Source organism: Hyla sarda, chromosome 4, assembly GCF_029499605.1.
Source record: "Hyla sarda isolate aHylSar1 chromosome 4, aHylSar1.hap1, whole genome shotgun sequence".
NCBI classification, from domain to species: Eukaryota; Metazoa; Chordata; class Amphibia; order Anura; family Hylidae; genus Hyla; species Hyla sarda.
Genome location: NC_079192.1, coordinates 15,260,907 through 15,285,274, shown reverse-complemented (window position 1 = coordinate 15,285,274; position 24,368 = coordinate 15,260,907). Strand labels below are relative to the sequence as shown.

Genomic DNA, 24,368 nt, shown 5'->3' with positions numbered 1-24,368 from the left:
CTTATCCCCTATCCAAAGGATAGGGGATAAGATGGCTGATCGTGTGGGTCCCGCCGCTGGGAACCCCTGCTATCTCTGCTGTGGCACTGCAGTCATCCTGTGCACGGAGCGAACTTTACTCCGTGCCTGATGACTAGCATTGCGTCAAGGCCATGCCCCCCTCGTGGCGTCACACACTGCCCCTCAATTCAAGTCTATGGGAGGGGGCGTGACGGACGTCACGCCCCCTCCCATAGACTTGCATTGAGGGGGCGTGGCCGTGATGTCACAAGGGATGCATGGCCGTGATGTCACAAGGGGGGCATGGCCGTGATGTCACGAGCCTCCGGTGCCGCAGTCGGCGTTCTAAACAAACACTGGGTGCCGCAGGCAGATCGCGGGGGGGGTCCCCTGTGATCAGACATCTTATCTTCTATGCTTTGGATAGGGGATGTCTAGGGGCAGAGTATCCCTTTAAAGGTGTATACACAATTAAGGATTCCTTATTCTTACCTTGCGAAAAAGAGATGTAAGACGTTCTCGGGTGTTGTAGTAGGGCGAGTTGACCCAGATGATGCGGACAAGGTTGAGGAGATGAGGAAGCTTGTCAGGAATCTCCTTAATCTTCAGCGACATCATTTCTTCGAATGGTTGTTTTAGAAGAGATAGGAAGCTTAGGTTGGACTGAGCCTGGACGGAGCCCTCCTAATAGAGAAGAAACACACGAGACATGATGGAAAATCATATGGAGGCACTGGACACACATATCCTCCTTACTGGGGCTGATGGGCTTCATACTAGGCCATGGAGCCAGCTAGAGACCAGGACATTAGACCTAGGTAGACATGGAGCCAGCTAGAGACCAGGACATTAGACCTAGGTAGACATGGAGCCAGCTAGAGACAGGACATTAGACCTAGGTAGACATGGAGCCAGCTAGAGACAGGACATTAGACCTAGGTAGACATGGAGCCAGCTAGAGACAGGACATTAGACCTAGGTAGACATGGAGCCAGCTAGAGACAGGACATTAGACCTAGGTAGACATGGAGCCAGCTAGAGACCAGGACATTAGACCTAGGTAGACATGGAGCCAGCTAGAGACAGGACATTAGACCTAGGTAGACATGGAGCCAGCTAGAGACCAGGACATTAGACCTAGGTAGACATGGAGCCAGCTAGAGACCAGGACATTAGACCTAGGTAGACATGGAGCCAGCAAAAGACCAGGACATTAGACCTAGGTAGACATGGAGCCAGCTAGAGACCAGGACATTAGACCTAGGTAGACATGGAGCCAACTAGAGACCAGGACATTAGATCTAGGTAGACATGGAGCCAACTAGAGACCAGGACATTAGACCTAGGTAGACATGGAGCCAACTAGAGACCAGGACATTAGACCTAGGTAGACATGGAGCCAGCTAGAGACCAGGACATTAGACCTAGGTAGACATGGAGCCAACTAGAGACCAGGACATTAGACCTAGGTAGACATGAAGCCAGCTAGAGACAGGACATTAGACCTAGGTAGACATGGAGCCAGCTAGAGACCAGGACATTAGACCTAGGTAGACATGGAGCCAACTAGAGACCAGGACATTAGACCTAGGTAGACATGGAGCCAGCTAGAGACCAGGACATTAGACCTAGGTAGACATGAAGCCAGCTAGAGACCAGGACATTAGACCTAGGTAGACATGGAGCCAGCTAGAGACCAGGACATTAGACCTAGGTAGACATGGAGCCAACTAGAGACCAGGACATTAGACCTAGGTAGACATGGAGCCAGCTAGAGACCAGGACATTAGACCTAGGTAGACATGGAGCCAGCTAGAGACAGGACATTAGACCTAGGTAGACATGGAGCCAGCTAGAGACCAGGACAATAGACATACGTAGACATGGAGCCAGCTAGAGACAGGACATTAGACCTAGGTAGACATGGAGCCAGCTAGAGACAGGACATTAGACCTAGGTAGACATGGAGCCAGCTAGAGACCAGGACATTAGACCTAGGTAGACATGGAGCCAACTAGAGACAGGACATTAGACCTAGGTAGACATGGAGCCAACTAGAGACCAGGACATTAGACCTAGGTAGACATGGAGCCAGCTAGAGACCAGGACATTAGACCTAGGTAGACATGGAGCCAACTAGAGACCAGGACATTAGACCTAGGTAGACATGAAGCCAGCTAGAGACAGGACATTAGACCTAGGTAGACATGGAGCCAGCTAGAGACCAGGACATTAGACCTAGGTAGACATGGAGCCAACTAGAGACCAGGACATTAGACCTAGGTAGACATGGAGCCAGCTAGAGACCAGGACATTAGACCTAGGTAGACATGAAGCCAGCTAGAGACCAGGACATTAGACCTAGGTAGACATGGAGCCAGCTAGAGACCAGGACATTAGACCTAGGTAGACATGGAGCCAACTAGAGCCAAGGACATTAGACATAAATAGACATGGAGCCAGCTAGAGACCAGGACATTAGACCTAGGTAGACATGGAGCCAGCTAGAGACCAGGACATTAGACCTAGGTAGACATGGAGCCAGCTAGAGACAGGACATTAGACCTAGGTAGACATGGAGCCAGCTAGAGACAGGACATTAGACCTAGGTAGACATGGAGCCAGCTAGAGACCAGGACATTAGACCTAGGTAGACATGGAGCCAACTAGAGACCAGGACATTAGACCTAGGTAGACATGGAGCCAGCTAGAGACCAGGACATTAGACCTAGGTAGACATGGAGCCAGCTAGAGACCAGGACATTAGACCTAGGTAGACATGGAGCCAGCTAGAGACCAGGACATTAGACCTAGGTAGACATGGAGCCAGCTAGAGACCAGGACATTAGACCTAGGTAGACATGGAGCCAGCTAGAGACCAGGACATTAGACCTAGGTAGACATGGAGCCAGCTAGAGACCAGGACATTAGACATACGTAGACATGGAGCCACAGCCTGCCCCACACCTCAACAATTCAGCCAAACATTCCTGCTGGCTGCTGTAATGTATATATGGGGTGTAGATGGGTAAAATGTATATATGTGTCTAATAGGTTTGTGTACTGTGTAAGAGATTAGCTCCACAGAACTAGTCTAATAGAAGCAATATAACAGCCAGAGACAGGGACATGTAACAAATGTTTAAAAAGAGCTTCGCCTTTTGTAATTTTTTGTAACAATACGAATACAGCCTTCACCAACACAAACTAAATCCCGCTTGTCCAGCGCTAACTAATCAGATCTCGTCCCTGTCTATACATGTGGCTTACTACCAGCCGCCTAACACAATATTTATGTATACTGTATATGTTGTAAATATTTGTGTGTACTAAATGTGCTAGTACAGCTGTTCATTATATGTACAATATTTGGGGGTGTTATTTATACATAAAGGATAAGGAGGTTTAAGGTGTACTGTATTTGGTGTTCTTTTTTCTTAAAGGGGGTTATCCAGGAAAAAAATTTTTTTATATATCAACTGGCTCCAGAAAGTTAAACAGATTTGTAAATGACTTCTATTAAAAAATCTTAATCCTTTCAGTACTTATGAGCTGCTGAAGTTGAGTTGTTCTTTTCTGTCTAAGTGCTTTCTGATGACATCTGTCTCGGGAGCTGTCCAGAGTAGAAGCAAATTCCCACTCTTTTACTCTGTGCAGTTCACAAGACAAGCAGAGATGTCAGCAGAGAGCACTGTTTCCAGACAGATAAGAACAACTCAACTTCAGCAGCGGATAATTATTGGAAGGATTAAGATTTTTTACTAGAAGTAATATACAAATCTGTTTAACTTTCTGGAGCCAGTTGATCTAAACAAAAAAGTTTTTTTTTCCTGGAATACCCCTTTAACCCCTTAACGACGCAGGACGTAAATGTAAGTCCTGGTGATGTGGTACTTAACGCACCAGGACATACATTTACATCCTATACATAACTGCAAGCATCGGAGCGATGCCGGCATCATGCGCAGCAGGTGCCAGCTGTGGATTGCCGCCAGAGACCCGCCGGTAATGGCAGACACCCGCGATCCCGCGGATGTCCGCCATTAACCCCTCAGATGCCGTGATCAATACAGATCACGGCATCTGCAGCATTGCGGTCAATTAACAGGATGATCAGATCGCCCGCAGCGCTGCCGCAGCGATCCGATCATCCCGCACAGCAGACGGAGGTCCCCTCACCTGGCTCCGCTGCCTTCCGGGAGTCTTCTGCTCTGATCTGCCTTCCCGCAGACCAGAGCAGAAGATGACCGATAATGCTGATCAGTGCTGTGTCCTATACATATCACTGAACAGGATTAGCAATCGAATGGTTGCTATAAATAGTCCCCTATGGGGACTATAAGAGTGTAAAAATAAAAGTGAAAAAAGTTAAAGTAAAAAAAAATGTGAAAAACCCCCTCCCCCCAATAAAAACGTAAATTGTCCCATTTTCCCTATTTTACCCCCAAAAAGTGTAAAAAAATTATTTTATATACATATTTGGTATCGCCGCGTGCGGAAATATCCGAACTATTAAAATAAAATGTAAATGATCCTGTACGGTGAACGGCGTGAACGTAAAAAAAAAAAAAAAAAATCCAAAATAGCAGCTTTTTTATAACATTTTATTCAAAAAAAAAAATCAATAAAAAATGTAATAAAAGTTTTGTATAAGCAAATATAGTATTAATAAAAGTACAGATCACGGCGCAAAAAATGAGCCCTCATACCGCCGCTTATACGGAAAAATGAAAAAGTTATAGGTCTTCAAAATAGGGGGATTTTAAATGTACTAATTTGGTTAAAAAGTTTGCAATTTTTTTTAAGCGCAACAATAATAGAAAAGTGCATAATCATGGGTATCATTTTAATTGTATTGACCCAGAGAATAAAAACACATGTCATTTTTACCGTAAATTGTACGGCGTGAAAACAAAACCTTCCAAAATTAGCAAAATTGCGGTTTTCTTTTTAATTTCCCCACACAAATAGTATTTTTTTTGGTTGCGCCATATATTTTATGGTAAAGTGAGTGATGGCATTACAACGGACAACTGGTCGCGCAAAAAACAAGCCCTCATACTAGTCTGTGGATGAAAATATAAAAGAGTTACGATTTTTTGAAGGGGAGGAGGAAAAAAACGAAAACGGAAAAATAAAATTGTCTTAGTCCTTAAGGTCCAAATGGGCTGAGTCCTTAAGGGGTTAAATCAATTGGTGCCAGAAAGTTACACAGATTTGTAAATTACTTCTATTTAAAAATCTTAATCCTTCCAGTACTCGGCAGCTGCTGTATGCTCCACAGGAAGTTCTTTTCTTTTTGAATTTCCTTTCTGTCTGACCACACTGCTCTCTGCTGACACCTCTGTCCATTTCAGTAACTGTCAAGAGCAGGAAAAAAAATCCCCATGGAAAACCTATCTTGCTCTGGACAGTTCCTGACATGGACAGAGGTGTCACCAGAGAGCACTGTGGTCAGACAGAAAAAAAAAGATCTAAAAGAATAGAACTTCCTTTGGAGCATACAAAAGCTGATAAGTACTGGAAGGATTAAGATTTTTAAATAGAAGTAATTTACAAATCTGTTTAGCTTTCTGGCAACAGTTGATTTAAAAAAAAAAAATAGTATCCACCAGAGTACCCCTTTAAGTTATTAGAGAATGTGTTGGCAGGCGGCCATTATCTCACCTGGATCTGCTTGGACAGCTTCTGAAAGGGTCCTATATACGATGACTTTGCCAACTGAAGGATGAGCTCAATGTGTTTGACCCCCGGCTGGTCCAGCTGCGTGCCTATACCCGACAGGTCGGCACATCTGTCCCTCCAGAACTCTATCTCCTCCAGAGGTCCCGAGTTCTCTCCGATCTCCACCGCTTCCTGTGCGCTCAGAACCTCCTTGATCTGACGGGTCCAGTGCACCATGGCGGCTGTGATGGCAGAAAAGCGGGGCATCAGAAACGCATAGAACTGGACAGGTGACCATTTGTTTCATTAGAGGGCGAAACAGCTTTTTTTTTTTTTTTTTAAATGAACCGATCCGAACATGTGAACATACCCTAAGGCCGGATTCACATGGCAGAATTTCTGCATTGAATTCTGCATGAATTTATTAGCCTATTCCCTTCAATGGAATTCCTGAAGCAGAAATTCTGCTGTATGAATGGGACAGCAGAATCCAATTGAAGTGTATTGGCTATAAATTCATGCAGAATTCAGTGAATCCGGCCTTAGGCTAGGTTCAAACTCCGCTTTGAAATTGCAGGCTGAAATTCTGCTAACTAAAATGTATTTTGCCAGTGAATGGATTTTCCATTCACCAGTTCACACTTCGTAATTTGTGAACGGAAAATTTGCTTTCAAATTTCCGCCTGAAGAATGGCGTTGCTCATTTTTCAGACGGAAATACTTGCGGAACACATTGCAGTCTATTGGGGACTGCAATGTCCGCGCGGTCCTAGCGCCGACTGATTCAGTCAGTGCTGGCTGCACTCGGAATCTCTAGACGGAAATTTTTCCTCTGGAGATTCCGTAGACTGAACCTAGCCTTAGGGTACGTTTACACGAGTGGACCCACAGCGTACTTTACGCTGCAGATCCACCGCTGAAGGACGCTGCATGGTGGCTTTACAAATGCATGCTCGGAGTGGCAATACGTCGCTACGAGCAGACACACTGGAGCGTTGTGCGAGTCGCCGCGCATGTGCGGTGTACTCGCACACATCGCGGATGTTCCCCCCTGCTCCATGAGCTAGGCAGAGAGCAGCTGCGATGTTCGAGTATACTGCGCATGCACGCTGCAACTCGCACATCGCAGTGTGTCTGCTCGTAGCGGCGTATTGCCGCTCCGAGCAGGCACATGTAAAGCCACCATGCAGGGGTCCTTCAGCGGCGGATCAGCAGCGTAAAATATGCTGTGGGTCCGCTCATGAGAACGCACCCTTAGGGTGCGGTCACACGTACGCATTTTTGCTGCAGATCTGCTTCAGCAGATTTTGCTGCCTACTGAAGTCAATAGGCAGCAAAATTTGCATAAATTCCGCAGGTAATCCGCCCGTGTGAATGTACCCTTAGGGCTCATTCACACGAGCGGATTTTCTGCTGCAGATCTGCTACAGCAGATTTTGCTGCCCAATGACTTCAGTAGGCAGCAAAATCTGCTGAAGCAGATCTGCAGCAAAAATGTGCACGTGTGACCGCACCCTAAGGCAGCAAATCTACATCAGATCTGTTGCAGAAAATCTGCTCGTTTGAATGAGCCCTTAGGGCGGATTCATAAGGCAGAATTTCTGCACTGAATTCTGCATGAATTTATAGCCAATACACTTTAATGGGATTCCACTGTCCCATTCACACAACAGAATTTCTGCTTTAGGAATTCCATTGAAGTGAATTGGCTATAAATTCATGCAGAATTCAGTGAAGACTTCAGTGCAGAAATTCTGCAGTGTGAAGCTGGCCTTAGGCCGCAATCACACAGCAGAATGTCCACACGGGGAAAGGGAAAAAATAATTTCCGTGACGGAAATGCCGCCGTGTGCACAGAGCTGCAGAATCTTGTTGAATTCAATGGGTCTCTGCTGCAGCGGAAATTCCTTGCGCACATTCCAAGCAGAAGTCCGCACGGAATTTCTGCCATGTGAATGCAGCCTGAGGGTAGAATTGCAGCTCAGTTCCACTGAAATAAATGGAGCAGAGTTGCAATACCACATACAACCTGAGTGGTGCTGTTTTCTTCTCCCAAATAACCCCTTCAAATTGGCACTGACAGAATCAAAAACTGTTTATATGTTGTGCATCTTGGCAAAACATTAACACCAATCTGATAAAATCTATCTATTCTATCTATTTCACGTCCAGATATCTAATATATACTCACTCTCTAGCCTCTGAACCAGCTCCTTGTCATTCACGGCCTCCTCTGCCTTTAAGTGCATGGCTTCAATGGGGATGTAAAGGACGGTGTGTCCCTGCAGCTTATACCTAGTATCTGATGGTGGTACAAAAGGAGAACAGGTCAGAGGATAGGAACATTCACGGGGATACAGAAAACAATGACATTCCAATAGATCAGCATCCACACACAACAATAGTGGTTAAAGGGGTACTCCACCCCTAGACATCTTATCCCCTATCTAAAGGATAGGGGATAAGATGTCTGATCGCGGGGGTCCCGCCGCTGGGGACACCCGCAATATAGCATGCAGCACCCACCTGTTACTGCTCCGGAAGCGCTGGAGGGTCTGGCTCCCGACCACGGGGAGGGAAGATCGTGACGTCACGACTCCGCCCCGTGTGGTGTCACGGCCCGCGCCCTCAATGCAAGTCTATGGGAGGGGGCGTGACGGCATAGGAGGGTTGCATTGAGGGGGCGGGGCGTGCCATCACACGTAGGCGGAGTCGTGGCGTCACGATCTTCCGTCCCCGTTGTCGGGAGCCAGACCCTGCAGCTCTTCCGGACCTCCAGACGGAGTCGTGCCGTCACGCCCCCTCACATAGACTTGCATTGAGGGGGTGGGGCGTGCCATCACACGGGGGCGGAGTCGTGACGTCACGATCTTCCGTCCCCGTGGTCGGGAGCCAGACCCTCCAGTGCTTCCGGACCTCCAGACGGAGTCGTGCCATCATGCCCCCTCCCATAGACTTGCATTGAGGGGGCGGGGCATGACATCACACGGGGGCGGAGTCATGACGTCAGGATCTTCCGCCCCCGTGGTCGGGAGCCAGACCCTCCAGTGCTTCCGGACCTCCAGACGGAGTCGTGCCATCATGCCCCCTCCCATAGACTTGCATTGAGGGGGCGGGGCGTGACATCACACGGGGGCGGAGTCGTGATGTCAGGATCTTCCGCCCCCGTGGTCGGGAGCCAGACCCTCCAGTGCTTCCGGACCTCCAGGCGGAGTCGTGCCATCACGCCCCCTCCCATAGACTTGCATTGAGGGGGCGGGGCATCACATCACACGGGGGCGGAGTCGTGACATCAGGATCTTCCGTCCCCGTGGTCGGGAGCCAGACCCTCCAGCTCTTCCGGACCTCCAGGTGGAGTCGTGCCGTCACACCCCCTCCCATAGACTTGCATTGAGGGGGCGGGGCGTGACATCACACAGGGGCGGAGTCGTGACGTCAGGATCTTCCGTCCCCGTTGTCGGAAGCCAGACCCTCCAGCTCTTCCGGACCTCCAGGCGGAGTCGTGCTGTCACGCCCCCTCCCATAGACTTGCATTGAGGGGGTGGGGCGTGACATCACACGGCGGCGGAGTCGTGATGTCACGATCTTCCGTCCCCGTGGTCGGGAGCCAGACCCTCCAGCTCTTCCGGACCTACAGGCAGAGTCATCCCCTCATGCCCCCTCCCATAGACTTGCACTGAGGGGGCGGGGCGTGACATCACATGGGGGCGGAGTCGTGACGTCAGGATCTTCCGTCCCCGTGGTCGGGAGCCAGACCCTCCAGTGCTTCCGGAGCAGTAACAGGTGGGTGCTGCATGCTATATTGCGGGGGTCCCCAGCGGCGGGACCCCCGCGATCAGACATCTTGTCTAGGGGTGGAGTACCCCTTTAAATAAAGACTACAAGTGATCGGGCTGCAGCACTCTGGCATACCCTAATGCCCCAGGGGGGGGGGTGCAAAGCCCCCTTGTGGTGCTAAGACTACCCAGTTAGTGCTGAGAAGGTGACAGCTATGGGCTACCTGTTAGAGCTGCCAAGAACCGGTGGACGTGAGCCAAGAAGTCATTGCGGATACTCTCGGGCCAGCTGGTATCACTGAAGATGTAGGGGGCATAAATGCCGTTCATGAGTCTGAGCAGCGTTACAAGGTACGGTCCCCGCAAAGATCCAAACTGCAGGTTCTCCTCCAGGCTCTCTGGGGTTAAAGGGACTCGTTGATTTCTGATGAAGTAAACTGACTGCTCCATGTTCTGGAAGAGAATTTACATTGAGGCCTCCAGCAAGTACAACGTGACTTGTAAAGAGGACAGCGGATGACATTACGTACCTGAGCCGGCATATTGGGCTCTACATGAAGACCGGTGTGAGGGTCAAAATACACAGACAGCGTCTCCTGGGTGACATCTGATGCAAATCGGTCCAAGGCGGCATCAAGCTCGGCCGTCCACATCTCAGGGGTCACCCGACTCAGGACAATCTTCTGCTTTAAATTTGGTTTCTGAAGTGGAAAAACAAAAGGAGAACATGAGCAGTCAGTACAGCAGAGGAGACGTCACCAGTCAGTACAGCAGAGGAGACGTCACCAGTCAGTACAGCAGAGGAGACGTCACCAGTCAGTACAGCAGAGGAGACGTCACCAGTCAGTACAGCAGAGGAGACGTCACCAGTCAGTGCAGCAGAGGAGACGTCACCAGTCAGTGCGGCAGAGGAGACGTCACCAGTCAGTACGGCAGAGGAGACGTCACCAGTCAGTACGGCAGAGGAGACGTCACCAGTCAGTACGGCAGAGGAGACGTCACCAGTCAGTACGGCAGAGGAGACGTCACCAGTCATTACGGCAGAGGAGACGTCACCAGTCAGTACGGCAGAGGAGACGTCACCAGTCAGTACGGCAGAGGAGACGTCACCAGTCAGTACGGCAGAGGAGACGTCACCAGTCAGTACGGCAGAGGAGACGTCACCAGTCAGGACAGCAGAGGGGACGTCACCAGTCAGGACAGCAGAGGGGACGTCACCAGTCAGGACCGCAGAGGAGACGTCACCAGTCAGGACAGCAGAGGAGACGTCACCAGTCAGTACGGCAGAGGAGACGTCACCAGTCAGCACGGCAGAGGAGACGTCACCAGTTAGTACGGCAGAGGAGACGTCACCAGTCAGCACGGCAGAGGAGACGTCACCAGTCAGCACGGCAGAGGAGACGTCACCAGTCAGTACGGCAGAGGAGACGTCACCAGTCAGTACAGCAGAGGAGACGTCACCAGTCAGTACAGCAGAGGAGACGTCACCAGTCAGTACAGCAGAGGAGACGTCACCAGTCAGTACAGCAGAGGAGACGTCACCAGTCAGTACAGCAGAGGAGACGTCACCAGTCAGTACAGCAGAGGAGACGTCACCAGTCAGTACAGCAGAGGAGACGTCACCAGTCAGTGCAGCAGAGGAGACGTCACCAGTCAGTACGGCAGAGGAGACGTCACCAGTCAGTACGGCAGAGGAGACGTCACCAGTCAGTACGGCAGAGGAGACGTCACCAGTCAGTACGGCAGAGGAGACGTCACCAGTCATTACGGCAGAGGAGACGTCACCAGTCAGTACGGCAGAGGAGACGTCACCAGTCAGTACGGCAGAGGAGACGTCACCAGTCAGTACGGCAGAGGAGACGTCACCAGTCAGTACGGCAGAGGAGACGTCACCAGTCAGGACTGCAGAGGAGACGTCACCAGTCAGGACAGCAGAGGGGACGTCACCAGTCAGGACAGCAGAGGGGACGTCACCAGTCAGGACCGCAGAGGAGACGTCACCAGTCAGGACAGCAGAGGAGACGTCACCAGTCAGTACGGCAGAGGAGACGTCACCAGTCAGCACGGCAGAGGAGACGTCACCAGTCAGTACGGCAGAGGAGACGTCACCAGTCAGTACGGCAGAGGAGACGTCACCAGTCAGCACGGCAGAGGAGACGTCACCAGTCAGTACGGCAGAGGAGACGTCACCAGTCAGGACTGCAGAGGAGACGTCACCAGTCAGGACAGCAGAGGGGACGTCACCAGTCAGGACAGCAGAGGGGACGTCACCAGTCAGGACCGCAGAGGAGACGTCACCAGTCAGGACAGCAGAGGAGACGTCACCAGTCAGTACGGCAGAGGAGACGTCACCAGTCAGCACGGCAGAGGAGACGTCACCAGTCAGTACGGCAGAGGAGACGTCACCAGTCAGTACGGCAGAGGAGACGTCACCAGTCAGCACGGCAGAGGAGACGTCACCAGTCAGTACGGCAGAGGAGACGTCACCAGTCAGTACGGCAGAGGAGACGTCACCAGTCAGTACAACAGAGGAGACGTCACCAGTCAGTACAACAGAGGAGACGTCACCAGTCAGGACAGCAGAGGAGACGTCACCAGTCAGTGCAGCAGAGGAGACGTCACCAGTCAGTGCAGCAGAGGAGACGTCACCAGTCAGTGCAGCAGAGGAGACGTCACCAGTCAGTGCAGCAGAGGAGACGTCACCAGTCAGTGCAGCAGAGGAGACGTCACCAGTCAGTACAGCAGAGGAGACATCACCAGTCAGTGCAGCAGAGGAGACGTCACCAATCAGTACAGCAGAGGAGACGTCACCAGTCAGTACAGCAGAGGAGACGTCACCAGTCAGTACAGCAGAGGAGACGTCACCAGTCAGTACAGCAGAGGAGACGTCACCAGTCAGTACAGCAGAGGAGACGTCACCAGTCAGTACGGCAGAGGAGTCGTCACCAGTCAGTACGGCAGAGGAGACGTCACCAGTCAGTACAGCAGAGGAGACGTCACCAGTCAGTACAGCAGAGGAGACGTCACCAGTCAGTATAGCAGAGGAGACGTCACCAGTCAGCACAGGACAGGAGACGTCACCAGTCAGCACAGGACAGGAGATGTCACCAGTCAGTACAGCACAGATGTCACCAGTCAGTACAGCACAGGAGACATTACCAGTCATTACAGCACAGAGGTATCACATGGGGATTTGCTACATGGTGTAGCACATGAAGTATCACATGTCCCCAGTGTACAAGGTAGGTAGATGACATGGTGTGATTATATGTAATGACTGGATGTTACAGTATGGCGGTGGCGGCACTGGGAACATTATACGCACACAATACAGGACGCACAGGGGGCCGGCAGAGGATTAGTTCAGCAGAATTGTCTTTGCTGCCTCCCGGCAAGAACATTCACTGACTAATGACTTCGTGTAGTGAACATCTGTTGTGTGAAGAAGAAAACACGAGCCAGATGCATCGTCCATTCTCCCCCCAAACGCTCTGCTCATCACCAGAACATGCCCGGCATCAGCAGAAGGAGACGGATGACACGTACTGGCAGCGTCCTGTCACTGTGCAGTCACCAGAGTCTGCAAGTGTCTATCCCGTAGAGGGTTGTAACACCAGCAAGTGTCTTCTACAACATCCTGACCACAGAACATGTGACATACAACAACATGACACCAAAACACATCACATACAACAACCTGATATCAGAACACGTCACATACAACAACCTGATATCAGAACACGTCACATACAACATCCTGACACCAAAACACATCACATACAGCATCCTGACAACACAACACGTGACATACAACATCCTGATATCAGAACACGTCACATACAACATCCTGACACCAAAACATATCACATACAACATCCTGACATCAGAACATATCACATACAACATCCTGATATCAGAACACGTCACATACAACATTCTGACAACACAACACGTTACATACAACATCCTGACATCAGAACATGTTAAATACAAAACACCAAAACATATCACATACAACATCCTGACATCAGAACACGTCACATACAACATCCTGACATCAGAACACGTCACATACAACATCCTGACAACACAACACGTTACATACAACATCCTGACATCAGAACATGTTAAATACAACATCCTGACATCAGAACACATCAGATACAACATCCTGGCATCAGAACACGTCACATACAACATCCTGACATCAGAACATGTTAAATACAACATCCTGACATCAGAACATATCACATACAACAACCTGACACCAAAAAACATCACATACAACATCCTGACATCAGAACATGTCACATACAACATCCTGACAACACAACACGTTACATACAACATCCTGACATCAGAACACGTCACATACAACATCCTGACATCAGAACACGTCACATACAACATCCTGACATCAGAACACGTCACATACAACATCCTGACATCAGAACATGTCACGAACAACATCCTGACATCAGAACATATCACATACAACATCCTGACATCAGAACACGTCACATACAACATCCTGACATCAGAACACGTCACATACAACATCCTGACATCAGAACACGTCACATACAACATCCTGACATCAGAACACGTCACATACAACATCCTGACATCAGAACACGTCACATACAACATCCTGACATCAGAACACGTCACATACAACATCCTGACATCAGAACACATCACATACAACATCCTGACATCAGAACACGTCACATACAACATCCTGACATCAGAACATGTCACGAACAACATCCTGACATCAGAACATATCACATACAACATCCTGATATCAGAACACGTCACATACAACATCCTGACATCAGAACACGTCACATACAACATCCTGACATCAGAACACGTCACATACAACATCCTGACATCAGAACACGTCACATACAACATCCTGACATCAGAACACATCACATACAACATCCTGACATCAGAACACGTCACATAGAACATCCTGACATCAGAACACGTCACATACAACATCCTGACATCAGAACACGTCACATACAACATCCTGACATCAGAACACGTCACATACAACATCCTGACATCAGAACACATCACATACAACATCAGAACACGTCACATACAACATCCTGACATCAGAACACGTCACATACAACAACCTGATATCAGAACACGTCACATACAACAACCTGATATCAGAACACGTCACATACAACATCCTGACACCAAAACACATCACATACAGCATCCTGACAACACAACACGTGACATACAACATCCTGATATCAGAACACGTCACATACAACATCCTGACACCAAAACATATCACATACAACATCAGAACATATCACATACAACATCCTGATATCAGAACACGTCACATACAACATCCTGACATCAGAACACATCACATACAACATCCTGACAACACAACACATCACATACAACATCCTGACATCAGAACACGTCACATAGAACATCCTGACATCAGAATATATAACATACAACATCCTGACATCACAACAAATCACATACAACATCCTGACATCAGAACACATCACATACAACATCCTGACATCAGAACACATCACATACAACATCAGAACACGTCACATACAACATCCTGACATCAGAACACGTCACATACAACATCCTGACATCAGAACATGTAACATATAAAGTGATTTTAGTGCACACCACATCAAATATCCTGGTATCTGAACACGATACATAAATCATCTAAACACACTATACACAACGCCCTGACATCAGAACATGTAACATACAACACACAGTTCTGATATGCAGCACTATGTTTGCTCATATTTCATATGTATTGGGTGTAGTGCTCCAGGCTATCCAGTAGTGTTCTCCCCCTCCATAAGGGGGCACATGCTCTCACCAAATCTAAATGTTCCTGGACAGTGGTAGAAGCGAAGGACGGGTCATGTTCTGCATCTTCTGTGAATTCTAGAAAGAGAGAAATATGTAACATGACAACAAATACACTACATGATGTGATAACATAACAAATAAACTACATGATGTGATAACATAACAACAAATACACTACATGATGTGATAACATAACAACAAATACATTACATGATGTGCTAACATGACAAATACACTACATGATGTGATAACAAGACAACAAATACACTACATGATGTGATAACATAACAAATACACTACATGATGTGATAACATAACAACAAATACACTACATGATGTGATAACATAACAACAAATACACTACATGATGTGATAACATGACAAATACACTACATGATGTGATAACAAGACAACAAATACACTACATGATGTGATAACATAACAAATACACTACATGATGTGATAACATAACAAATACACTACATGATGTGATAACATAACAACAAATACACTACATCACGTGATAACATAACAAATACACTACATGATATGATAACATAACAACAAATACACTACATGATGTGATAACATAACAACAAATACACTACATGATGTGATAACATGACAACAAATACACTACATGATGTGATAACATAACAAATACACTACATGATATGATAACATAACAAATACACTACATGATGTGATAACATAACAAATACACTACATCACGTGATAACATAACAAATACACTACATGATGTGATAACATGACAACAAATACACTACATGATGTGATAACACAAATACACTACATCACATGTGATAACATAACAACAAATACACTACATGATGTGATAACATAACAACAAATACACTACATGATGTGATAACAACAAATACACTACATGATGTGATAACAACAAATACACAACATGATATGATAACATAACAACAAATACACTACATGATATGATAACATAACAACAAATACACTACATGATGTGATAACATAACAACAAATACACTACATGATGTGATAACATAACAACAAATACACTACATGATGTGATAACATGACAACAAATACACTACATGATGTGATAACATGACAATAAATATACTACGTGATGTGATAACATGACAACAAATATACTACGTGATGTGATAACATAAATACACTACATGATGTGATAACATGACAACAAATACACTACATGATGTGATAACAAGACAACAAATACACTACATGATGTGATAACATAACAAATACACTACATGATGTGATAACATAACAACAAATACACTACATGATGTGATAACATAACAAATACACTACATGATGTGATAACATAACAACAAATACACTACATGATGTGATAACATGACAAATACACTACATGATGTGATAACATAACAACAAATTCACTACATGATGTGATAACATGACAAATAAACTACATGATGTGATAACATAACAACAAATACACTACATGATGTGATAACATAACAAATACACTACATGATGTGATAACATAACAACAAATACACTACATGATGTGATAACATAACAACAAATACACTACATGATGTGATAACAAGACAACTTACAACACTAATCTGGAATGTGCACAATTCTATCCTCCTAATATTATATATAAACATCTAAGATAACCACTAAACCCGCCTTTGTATATTATATATAGTCACTTACATATATAGTCACTTACCACCCTTCTCATTATTATAAATAGTCATAGAAGATAGTCACTTAACGCCCTCCTCATTATTATATATAGTCATAGAGGATAGTCACTTACCACCCTCCTCATTATTATATATAGTCTACCTAGAGGATAGTCACTTACCACCCTCCTCATATTATATATAGTCTACCTAGAGGATAGTCACTTACTCGGCTCCTCATATTATATATAGTCTACCTAGAGGATAGTCACTTACTCGGCTCCTCATATTATATATAGTCTACCTAGAGGATAGTCACTTACTCGGCTCCTCATATTATATATAGTCTACCTAGAGGATAGTCACTTACTAGGCTTCTCATATTATATATAGTCATAGAGGATAGTCACTTACCACCCTCCTCATATTATATATATATATAGTCTACCTAGAGGATAGTCACTTACCACCCTCCTCATATTATATATAGCCTACCTAGAGGATAGTCACTTACTCGGCTCCTCATATTATATATAGTCTACCTAGAGGATAGTCACTTACTAGGCTTCTCATATTATATATAGTCTACCTAGAGGATAGTCACTTACTAGGCTTCTCATATTATATATAGTCTACCTAGAGGATAGTCACTTACTAGGCTTCTCATATTATATATAGTCATAGAGGATAGTCACTTACCACCCTCCTCATATTATATATATATAGTCTACCTAGAGGATAGTCACTTACCACCCTCCTCATATTATATATATATAGTCTACCTAGAGGATAGTCACTTACCACCCTCCTCATATTATATATATATATAGTCTACCTAGAGGATAGTCACTTACCACCCTCCTCATATTATATATAGTCTACCTAGAGGATAGTCACTTACTAGGCTTCTCATATTATATATAGTCATAGAGGATAGTCACTTACCACCCTCCTCATATTATATATATATAGTCTACCTAGAGGATAGTCACTTACCACCCTCCTCATATTATATATAGCCTACCTAGAGGATAGTCACTTACTCGGCTCCTCATATTATATATAGTCTACCTAGAGGATAGTCACTTACTAGGCTTCTCATATTATATATAGTCATAGAGGATAGTCACTTACCACCCTCCTCATATTATATATAGTCTACCTAGAGGATAGTCACTTACTTGGCTTCTCATATTTGCTGTCTTCTGGAAGGTCATCTGAGTCTTTCAATTTCAATTGTTCCAAAGTGTGCCCAGGGTGAAGGTCAGACGACACATGGATAATGTCTGTGTCAGCCATGATTTACACACCAGACCTGCAGAAAACAAACACATGTTACACAGGGAAAAATCTAATAGAGAGTAATAATATACTAATAGTCTTCCCCTCCACCTGCAGGGGGACCGAACAGGGCTATAAATCCTCCCCTACAGGATGATACAGAGTTATAAATCTGCCATACAGAGCTATAAATCTGCCCCTACAGGATCATACAGAGATTTAAACCTTCCCTTACATGATCATATAGAGCTATGAATCTGCCCCTACAGGATCATACAGAGCTATAAATCTACCCCTACAGGGTGATACAGAGCTATAAATCTGCCCCTGCCCCTAGAGGGTGATATAGAGCTATAAATCTGCCCCATCCCCTTCAGGGTGATACAGAGCTGTAAATCTGCCCCTACAGGATGATACAGGGCTGTACATCTGCCCCTACAGGGTAATACAGAGCTATAAATCTGCCGCTACAGGGTAATACAGAGCTACAAATCTGCCCCTACAGGGTGATACAGAGCTGTAAATCTGCCCCTACAGGGTGATACAGAGCTGTAAATCTGCCCCTACAGGGTGATACAGAGCTATCAATCTGTCCCAACAGGGTGTTACAGGGCTATAAATCTGCCCCTACAGGGTGATACAGAGCTATAACTCTGCCCCTACAGGATGATACAGAGTTATAACTCTGCCCCTGTCCCTACAGGGTGATAAAGAACTATGAATCTGCTCCTGTCCCTACAGGGTGATACAGAGCTATAACTCTGCCCCTACAGGATGATACAGAGCTATAAATCTGCTCCTGCCCCTACAGTGTGATACAGAGCAATAAATCTGCTCCTGCGCCTACAGGGTGATACAGAGCTATAAATCTGCTCCTGCCCCTACAGTGTGATACAGAGCTATAAATCTGCTCCTGCCCCTACAGTGTGATACAGAGCTATAAATCTGCTCCTGCCACTACAGTGTGATACAGAGCTATAAATCTGTCCCTGTCCCTACAGTGTGATACAGAGCTATAAATCTGCTCCTGCCCCTACAGGATGATACAGAGCTATAAATCTGCTCCTGCCCCAACAGTGTGATACAGAGCTATAAATCTGCTCCTGCGCCTACAGGGTGATACAGAGCTATAAATCTGCTCCTGCCCCTACAGGGTGATACAGAGCTATAAATCTGCTCCTGCGCCTACAGGGTGATACAGAGCTATAAATCTGTCCCTGTCCCTACAGGGTGATACAGAGCTATAAATCTGTCCCTGCCCCTACAGTGTGATACAGAGCTATAAATCTGCTCCTGCCCCTACAGTGTGATACAGAGCTATAAATCTGCTCCTGCCCCTACAGGGTGATACAGAGCTATAAATCTGCTCCTGCCCCTACAGGATGATACAGAGCTATAAATCTGCTCCTGCCCCTACAGTGTGATACAGAGCTATAAATCTGCTCCTGCCCCTACAGGGTGATACAGAGCTATAAATCTGCTCCTGCCCCTACAGGATGATACAGAGCTATAAATCTGCTCCTGCCCCTACAGGATGATACAGAGCTATAAATCTGTCCCTGTCCCTACAGGGTGATACAGAGCTATAAATCTGCTCCTGCCCCTACAGGATAATACAGAGCTATAAATCTGCTCCTGCCCCTACAGGATGATACAGAGCTATAAATCTGCTCCTGCCCCTACAGGGTGATACAGAGCTATAAATCTGCTCCTGCCCCTACAGGATGATACAGAGCTATAAATCTGTCCCTGTCCCTACAGGGTGATACAGAGCTATAAATCTGCTCCTGTCCCTACAGGGTGATACAGAGCTATAAATCTGCTCCTGGTCCCTACAGGGTGATACAGAGCTATAAATCTGTACCTGTCCCTACAGGGTGATACAGAGCTATAAATCTGCTCCTGCCCCTACAGGGTGATACAGAGCTATAAATCTGCTCCTGCCCCTACAGGGCGATACAGAGCTATACATCTGCTCCTGCCCCTACAGGGTGATACAGAGCTATAAATCTGTCCCTGTCCCTACAGGGTGATACAGAGCTATAAATCTGCTCCTGCCCCTACAGGATGATACAGAGCTATAAATCTGCTCCTGCCCCTACAGGGTGATACAGAGCTATAAATCTGCTCCTGCCCCTACAGGGTGATATAGAGCTATAAATCTGCTCCTGCCCCTACAGGGCGATACAGAGCTATAAATCTGCTCCTGCCCCTACAGTGTGATACAGAGCTATAAATCTGCTCCTGCCCCTACAGGGTGATACAGAGCTATAAATCTGCTCCTGCCCCTACAGGGTGATACAGAGCTATAAATCTGCTCCTGCCCCTACAGGGTGATACAGAGCTATAAATCTGCTCCTGCCCCTACAGGATGATACAGAGCTGTAAATGTGCTCCTGCCCCTACAGGGGGGCAATGCCACAGTCAGGTTGGGAGTTAATGGGTTACCCCTGATAACAGAACACTATATAATATATGCGCCCCCACAGACAGGACAGAAGGTAAATAAGCCCCCGTCATTGACCGGGCCACTGTGTATTTTCCAGCGCTGACTCAGACAGTGTGGCAGCTGCCAGGACTCGCCAGTGAGCCCACGTACCTCAGGACGGCGCCTGTGCCCAGAAAAAATATTTGTGATTTGTACAGAGAAAAGCAGGCGAGCTGCATGATGATCAGCGGTGTACATACATGTCAGAGAGAAGCGGGTGAGCTGTATGATGAACGATGTACATACATGTCAGAGAGAAGCGGGTGAGCTGAATGATGAGCGGCGTACATACATGTCAGAGAGAAGCTGGTGAGCTGTATGATGAGCGGTGTACATACATGTCAGAGAGAAGCGGGTGAGCTGTATGATGATCAGCGGTGTACATACATGTCAGAGAGAAGCGGGTGAGCTGTATGATGATCAGCGGTGTACATACATATCAGAGAGAAGCGGGTGAGCTGTATGATGAGCGGCGTACATACATGTCAGAGAGAAGCGGGTGAGCTGTATGATCAGCGGTGTACATACATGTCAGAGAGAAGCGGGTGAGCTGTATGATGATGAGCGGCGTACATACATGTCAGAGAGAAGCGGGTGAGCTGTATGATGAGCGGTGTACATACATGTCAGAGAGAAGCGGGTGAGCTGTATGATGAGCGGTGTACATACATGTCAGAGAGAAGCGGGTGAGCTGTATTATGAGCGGTGTACATACATGTCAGAGAGAAGCGGGTGAGCTGTATGATGATGAGGGGCGTACATACATGTCAGAGAGAAGCGGGTGAGCTGTATGATGAGCGGTGTACATACATGTCAGAGAGAAGCGGGTGAGCTGCATGATGATCAGCGGTGTACATACATGTCAGAGAGAAGCGGGTGAGCTGTATGATGAGCGGTGTTCATACATGTCAGAGAGAAGCGGGTGAGCTGTATGATGATCAGCGGTGTACATACATGTCAGAGAGAAGCGGGTGAGCTGTATGATGAGCGGCGTTCATACATGTCAGAGAGAAGCGGGTGAGCTGTATGATGAGCGGCGTACATACATGTCAGAGAGAAGCGGGTGAGCTGTATGATGAGCGGTGTACATACATGTCAGAGAGAAGCGGGTGAGCTGTATGATGATCAGCGGTGTACATACATGTCAGAGAGAAGCGGGTGAGCTGTATGATGAGCGGTGTACATACATGTCAGAGAGAAGCGGGTGAGCTGTATGATGAGCGGTGTACATACATGTCAGAGAGAAGCGGGTGAGCTGTATGATGAGCGGTGTACATACATGTCAGAGAGAAGCGGGTGAGCTGTATGATGAGCGGCGTACATACATGTCAGAGAGAAGCGGGTGAGCTGCATGATGATCAGCGGTGTACATACATGTCAGAGAGAAGCGGGTGAGCTGTATGATGAGCGGTGTACATACATGTCAGAGAGAAGCGGGTGAGCTGTATGATGAGCGGCGTACATACATGTCAGAGAGAAGCGGGTGAGCTGTATGATGATGAGGGGCGTACATACATGTCAGAGAGAAGCGGGTGAGCTGTATGATGAGCGGTGTACATACATGTCAGAGAGAAGCGGGTGAGCTGTATGATGATCAGCGGTGTACATACATGTCAGAGAGAAGCGGGTGAGCTGTATGATGAGCGGCGTTCATACATGTCAGAGAGAAGCGGGTGAGCTGTATGATGAGCGGCGTACATACATGTCAGAGAGAAGCGGGTGAGCTGTATGATGAGCGGTGTACATACATGTCAGAGAGAAGCGGGTGAGCTGTATGATGATCAGCGGTGTACATACATGTCAGAGAGAAGCGGGTGAGCTGTATGATGAGCGGCGTTCATACATGTCAGAGAGAAGCGGGTGAGCTGTATGATGAGCGGCGTACATACATGTCAGAGAGAAGCGGGTGAGCTGTATGATGAGTGGCGTACATACATGTCAGAGAGAAGCGGGTGAGCTGTATGATGAGTGGCGTACATACATGTCAGAGAGAAGCGGGTGAGCTGTATGATGAGCGGTGTACATACATGTCAGAGAGAAGCGGGTGAGCTGTATGATGATGAGCGGTGTACATACATGTCAGAGAGAAGCGGGTGAGCTGTATGATGAATGGCGTACATACATGTCAGAGAGAAGCGGGTGAGCTGAATGATGAGCGGCGTACATACATGTCAGAGAGAAGCGGGTGAGCTGTATGATGAGTGGCGTACATACATGTCAGAGAGAAGCGGGTGAGCTGTATGATGAGCGGTGTACATACATGTCAGAGAGAAGCGGGTGAGCTGTATGATGATGAGCGGTGTACATACATGTCAGAGAGAAGCGGGTGAGCTGTATGATGAATGGCGTACATACATGTCAGAGAGAAGCGGGTGAGCTGAATGATGAGCGGCGTACATACATGTCAGAGAGAAGCGGGTGAGCTGTATGATGAGCGGTGTACATACATGTCAGAGAGAAGCGGGTGAGCTGCATGATGAGCGGTGTACATACATGTCAGAGAGAAGCGGGTGAGCTGTATGATGATGAGTGGCGTTCATACATGTCAGAGAGAAGCGGGTGAGCTGTATGATGAGCGGCGTACATACATGTCAGAGAGAAGCGGGTGAGCTGTATGATGAGCGGTGTACATACATGTCAGAGAGAAGCGGGTGAGCTGTATGATGATCAGCGGTGTACATACATGTCAGAGAGAAGCGGGTGAGCTGTATGATGAGCGGTGTACATACATGTCAGAGAGAAGCGGGTGAGCTGTATGATGAGCGGTGTACATACATGTCAGAGAGAAGCGGGTGAGCTGTATGATGAGCGGTGTACATACATGTCAGAGAGAAGCGGGTGAGCTGTATGATGAGCGGTGTACATACATGTCAGAGAGAAGCGGGTGAGCTGTATGATGAGCGGTGTACATACATGTCAGAGAGAAGCGGGTGAGCTGTATGATGAGCGGTGTACATACATGTCAGAGAGAAGCGGGTGAGCTGTATGATGAGCGGTGTACATACATGTCAGAGAGAAGCGGGTGAGCTGTATGATGATCAGCGGTGTACATACATGTCAGAGAGAAGCGGGTGAGCTGTATGATGAGCGGTGTACATACATGTCAGAGAGAAGCGGGTGAGCTGTATGATGAACGGCGTACATACATGTCAGAGAGAAGCGGGTGAGCTGTATGATGATGAGTGGCGTTCATACATGTCAGAGAGAAGCGGGTGAGCTGTATGATGAGCGGTGTACATACATGTCAGAGAGAAGCGGGTGAGCTGTATGATGAGCGGTGTACATACATGTCAGAGAGAAGCGGGTGAGCTGTATGATGATGAGCTGCGTACATACATGTCAGAGATAAGCGGGTGAGCTGTATGATCAGCGGTGTACATACATGTCAGAGAGAAGCGGGTGAGCTGTATGATGAACGGTGTACATACATGTCAGAGAGAAGCGGGTGAGCTGTATGATGATCAGCGGTGTACATACATGTCAGAGAGAAGCGGGTGAGCTGTATGATGAGCGGTGTACATACATGTCAGAGAGAAGCGGGTGAGCTGTATGATGATGAGCTGCGTACATACATGTCAGAGATAA

At 47.0% G+C, this 24,368-nt stretch overlaps 1 protein-coding gene across 1 annotated transcript in view; it reads right to left on the bottom strand.

Moving 5' to 3' along the window:
* DNAH2 (dynein axonemal heavy chain 2) overlaps positions 1-24,368 on the bottom strand; it is a 243,720-nt gene that overhangs the window by 197,945 nt on the left and 21,407 nt on the right. Inside the window, exons 2-8 of the mRNA XM_056570087.1 lie at positions 18,196-18,329; positions 15,337-15,404; positions 9,971-10,141; positions 9,665-9,893; positions 7,856-7,966; positions 5,668-5,906; positions 493-684 (exon numbers count right to left, since the gene is read on the bottom strand). Coding sequence (XP_056426062.1) covers positions 493-684; positions 5,668-5,906; positions 7,856-7,966; positions 9,665-9,893; positions 9,971-10,141; positions 15,337-15,404; positions 18,196-18,313 — 1,128 coding nt within the window. The 5' untranslated portion in view covers positions 18,314-18,329. The remainder of the gene's footprint in view (positions 1-492; positions 685-5,667; positions 5,907-7,855; positions 7,967-9,664; positions 9,894-9,970; positions 10,142-15,336; positions 15,405-18,195; positions 18,330-24,368) is intronic.